The sequence below is a fragment of the Callorhinus ursinus genome, unplaced genomic scaffold (genome assembly GCF_003265705.2).
Source record: "Callorhinus ursinus isolate GAN/ISIS: 27379988/994484 unplaced genomic scaffold, GSC_fseal_2.0 scaffold88, whole genome shotgun sequence".
Lineage (NCBI taxonomy): Eukaryota > Metazoa > Chordata > Mammalia > Carnivora > Otariidae > Callorhinus > Callorhinus ursinus.
In genome coordinates, this window is record NW_027397150.1 from 2,299,506 (window position 1) to 2,301,686 (window position 2,181).

Consider the following 2,181-nt stretch of genomic DNA (forward strand, 5'->3'; position numbering starts at 1 on the left):
CCCTTCCCCTCCCGTCCTCCCCCTTCCTCCTCCCCTCCCCCTCCCCCTCCCCTCCCCCCCTTCCGGGCTTCGGCTCCTCCTGCTGTAGGATGACAACTGGGGGGAGACTACCACAGTAGTAACGGGCACCTCCGAGCACAGCATCTCCCACGATGACCTCACGCGCATCGCCAAGGACATGGAGGACAGTGTTCCGCTGGACTGCTCCCGTCACCTGGGCGTGGCCGCCGGGGCCACGCTGGCGCTGCTCTCCTTTCTCACGCCACTGGCTTTCCTGCTGCTGCCCCCGCTGCTGTGGCGCGAGGAGCTGGAGCCCTGTGGGACGGCCTGCGAGGGCCTCTTCATCTCCGTGGCCTTCAAGCTGCTCATCCTGCTGCTGGGCAGCTGGGCGCTGTTCTTCCGCCGCCCCAAGGCCTCGCTGCCCCGCGTGTTCGTGCTGCGCGCGCTGCTCATGGTGCTCGTCTTCCTGCTCGTGGTGTCCTACTGGCTCTTCTACGGCGTGCGCATCCTGGACGCCCGCGAGCGCAGCTACCAGGGCGTGGTGCAGTTCGCCGTGTCGCTGGTGGACGCCCTGCTCTTCGTGCACTACCTGGCCGTGGTCCTGCTGGAGCTGCGCCAGCTGCAGCCGCAGTTCACGCTCAAGGTCGTGCGCTCCACCGACGGCGCCAGCCGCTTCTACAACGTGGGCCATCTCAGGTGTGGGCGCGGGCCTGGGAGGAGGGGCCTGCAGGGCTGTGAGAGAGCCGGTGGGGCGGGCGGGGAGGAGCTGGAGGGCCGTAGGCCGCCGTGCAGTACTTGCACAGCGCAGGGTCCCGGGGCAGGTTGGACTGGGAGTTAGCAGTGGGGAGAGAATAGTGAACCAGTGGGGACCTTAAAGAGGGCTGGACCAAAGGGGCATGAACGGGGGCTTTTGGGAATCACTTTTCTGGCCTTCTTGGAGGCACAGCCTTGGTGAGCCCTCAAGTGAGTGGTCACTGAGATGAGCTGGCCGGAGGAGGAACCCCCAGAGGAAAAGATAACGGGGGAGTTCCTCTGCACGCCCCCCCCCCCAGGCCATACGGAGTATCAGCAGCACCTCCTGGTCCTGGAGGTAATCTTGGGGGACTCTTGGAGGGGGTGAGGTGACCCTTGTGGGGGACCCAGGCCCAGTGCCCTTTCTCCCCTGGGCTGGGCTTCAGCACAGCAGGGAAGGACTAGCACGCCCAGCCCTGGGGAAGGCTTGGGAGCCTGGTAAGTCGACCTCAGGCCCTGAGCCAGGCTTCTTGGGAGCAGCCTGTCCCTGCCCTTGTGCTTTCTGGCCCTGCCGACCTGCCCTGATGTCTCCCTCCCCCCGGCACCCCTTGTCTGTCCCTTCTGCCTCCCCCTCCTGCCATCTCCCCCACAGCATCCAGCGCGTGGCAGTGTGGATCCTGGAGAAGTATTACCATGACTTCCCTGTCTACAACCCTGCCCTCCTCAACCTGCCCAAGTCCGTGCTGGCCAAGAAAGTGTCTGGCTTCAAGGTGTATTCCCTCGGAGAGGGTGAGCGGCCCTGCTCCCCTGCCCTCCCGTCCGTCCCCGAGCAGGGCTCTGTACCTGCTCGCTCTTTCTCTCTCAGCCTCTTCCCTTGCTTTCCCCAGCCCTGTTTTTTCTGTCATTGCCCTGGACTCCAGGTGGCTGGTGTTAGCTGCTGATTCTCCTTGCTGTCCCTTTACGCTGTGGCGTGTCCCCCCGCCCCCCGTTCTGACGTCTCTGCATCTGCTCAGCAGCCCTGGTCCTAAGCCCTCAGCTCTCTGAGCTCCAGGTCCTCCTGCACCAGGAGGAGCATGTGCAGCAGGACTCCCGCCCTCCGGGGCGCTCCCGGCGGCCGACCTGTGGGCCTCTCCCAGCTGTGGCCGGGAGGGTTGGGAGCGGCGGTACCACCAGGGGGTGGGCACAGCTTCCTCCGGACGCGTCCGGTTGCTGTCTCCAGACTTCCTGGGATGGGAAGCGAACATGCCCTGAAGTGACCGTGCCTGTCTCTCCTGCTCGTGCGCAGAAAACAGCACCAACAACTCCACGGGCCAGTCCCGGGCTGTGATCGCCGCAGCAGCTCGGCGGCGGGACAACAGCCACAACGAGTACTACTACGAGGAGGCGGAGCACGAGCGGAGGGTGCGCAAGCGCAGGGCCAGGTGGGTCCCTGCTGGGTGAGGCCGGCCC

At 65.7% G+C, this 2,181-nt stretch overlaps 1 protein-coding gene across 2 annotated transcripts in view; it reads left to right on the forward strand.

The window, feature by feature from the left end:
- VANGL2 (VANGL planar cell polarity protein 2) overlaps window positions 1–2,181 on the forward strand; it is a 25,980-nt gene that overhangs the window by 17,002 nt on the left and 6,797 nt on the right. For both annotated transcript variants that reach the window (XM_073888216.1, XM_025860750.2), the window contains exons 4-6: window positions 89–696; window positions 1,385–1,521; window positions 2,018–2,153. In XM_073888216.1, the coding sequence (XP_073744317.1) occupies window positions 89–696; window positions 1,385–1,521; window positions 2,018–2,153 (881 nt within the window). The remainder of the gene's footprint in view (window positions 1–88; window positions 697–1,384; window positions 1,522–2,017; window positions 2,154–2,181) is intronic.